Source organism: Vipera ursinii, assembly GCF_947247035.1.
Source record: "Vipera ursinii genome assembly, chromosome: 14".
NCBI lineage: Eukaryota > Metazoa > Chordata > Lepidosauria > Squamata > Viperidae > Vipera > Vipera ursinii.
In genome coordinates this window covers 2,610,347-2,611,929 of record NC_139527.1, presented here as the reverse complement: position 1 = coordinate 2,611,929, position 1,583 = coordinate 2,610,347, and the positions used below count along the sequence as shown (strand labels likewise).

At 58.6% G+C, this 1,583-nt stretch overlaps 1 protein-coding gene across 1 annotated transcript in view; it reads right to left on the bottom strand.

Annotated features, from left to right (window-relative positions):
* Positions 1 to 345, bottom strand: part of NEFH (neurofilament heavy chain) — a gene marked incomplete at both ends in the record, with an annotated part of 7,792 nt that extends 7,447 nt beyond the window's left edge. The window contains one exon of the mRNA XM_083373397.1: positions 1 to 345. This exon is cut by the window's left edge and continues 517 nt beyond it. Within this exon, the coding sequence (XP_083229523.1) occupies positions 1 to 345 (345 nt within the window).
* Between the last annotated feature and the right edge of the window lie 1,238 nt (positions 346 to 1,583).

Here is a 1,583-nt window from a genome sequence, read left to right as displayed (position 1 = left end):
GTTCTGCACCTCCAGGGCGCGCACCTTCTCGATGTAGCCGGCGAAGCGGTCGTTCAGCGCCTGCAGCACCTCCTTCTCGTTGCGCCCGACGCGCGGCTCGCCGTTCGGCGGCGCCAGCGACTCCAGGCTCTCGCTGGACGAGCCCAGCTGGCGGCGGGAAGCCGAGGCCGAGCAGCGCGACCAGCCCTGCGAGTGGAAGCCGCTGGAAGACAGCGAGACGGCCCCGGAGCGCGAGAAGACAGCCGGCCCCGACGAGCGCAAGCCGCCGCCGCCGCCGCCGGCATCCTTGCGGAAAGCCGAAGGGGGGCCGCCGCCGAAGAGAACCTCCGCGCCGTAGCTCAGCATCGCGCCGTCGGAGAGGACACTGCGGCAGCCGGCCAGCCGCGCCGCTTATATGCAGCCCGGAGCCGCCCCTCCGAGGAGGAGGAGGAGGAGGAGGAGGAGGAGGAGGAGGAGGAGGAGGAGGAGGAGGAGGAGGAGGAGGAGGAGGCACCGAGCGCCGCCTCGCCTTTCCACCCCGGGGGTGGGGGTGGGCTTGTTGAACCAGACAGAGTCTCGGTGCAGCCTTCCGTCCTTTCCACGGAAGCCCCGGGGCTCCAAGGGACCCCCCTCCAGCCAGCCAGCTCCCCCAAATCGCAGGCAGAGGCGCGGCGCAGAGGTAGACCTAGAACCCCCCCACCCACCCACCACACACACAAAAAAAACCCTCCCGAAGAGTGATCAAGTTGGAAAGCTGCCGCAAACCCGCCCGGTGGGGTAGACTCTCTTAGGAGTAAGAGGGGAGTGGTGGTGGTGGGACCCCCGCTTCAGACCCATCACTGCTGTGGAAGCTGCCTGGATAAGCTTTGGGCCGATTTCCCCCTCCCACCAAAACTACCTCGCAGGGTTATTGTTCAGGAGAACAAACGAGGGATGGGTGCGCGGTGGGTGTGGGCGCCCCCATTTAACAGATGAGTTTTCCTAAACTTTCATTACATTGGACTTTCTGCACCCGAACAGAATTTACTCCTTCCTATTCAAACTAGTGATCATCCAAAAAAAATCCCCCCCCCAAAAAAAAGATCATTACGTCCTGGTTCTTAATCCCCCTGGCTGGAAAATTGGCTGTTAGGATTATCTGCCCCCTTTTACTTGAGCTTTATTGAGGCAAGACGGCAACCGTCTTTTATAGATGGTTAACGGCAGCCTTAACTCGCCCCTGTCCAAGCTAAACATCTGAAAGCTGGTTGGGAAGCAGAGAGAAAACCGTTTGTACGTGCTCAGAGGCGCTCTGGTGTTTTGTGATGGAAAAAAAAAAGTGCCAGCTCTTTCACTGGTTCTCCGCATGGAGTAATAGCAAACAATCCCTTGTTGCCACCGTAAACTGATGATGTTACCTAGTTTGGTAATGAAACGTCTGCAAGAAACCCACCAAGCTCAGAGAGCACCAGGGACCCACATGCCCCAATAAAGGCAGCGGTCAAAGAGATTTTATGAGGCTTTTGAGCATCCAGGAGACCGAACGGGCATAGTTTAAGGGAGAAAACGATTTGGGGGGAATTTAAAATGGGTCAGCGAGAAAAGCAGAGTGCTGTAAAGCTGTG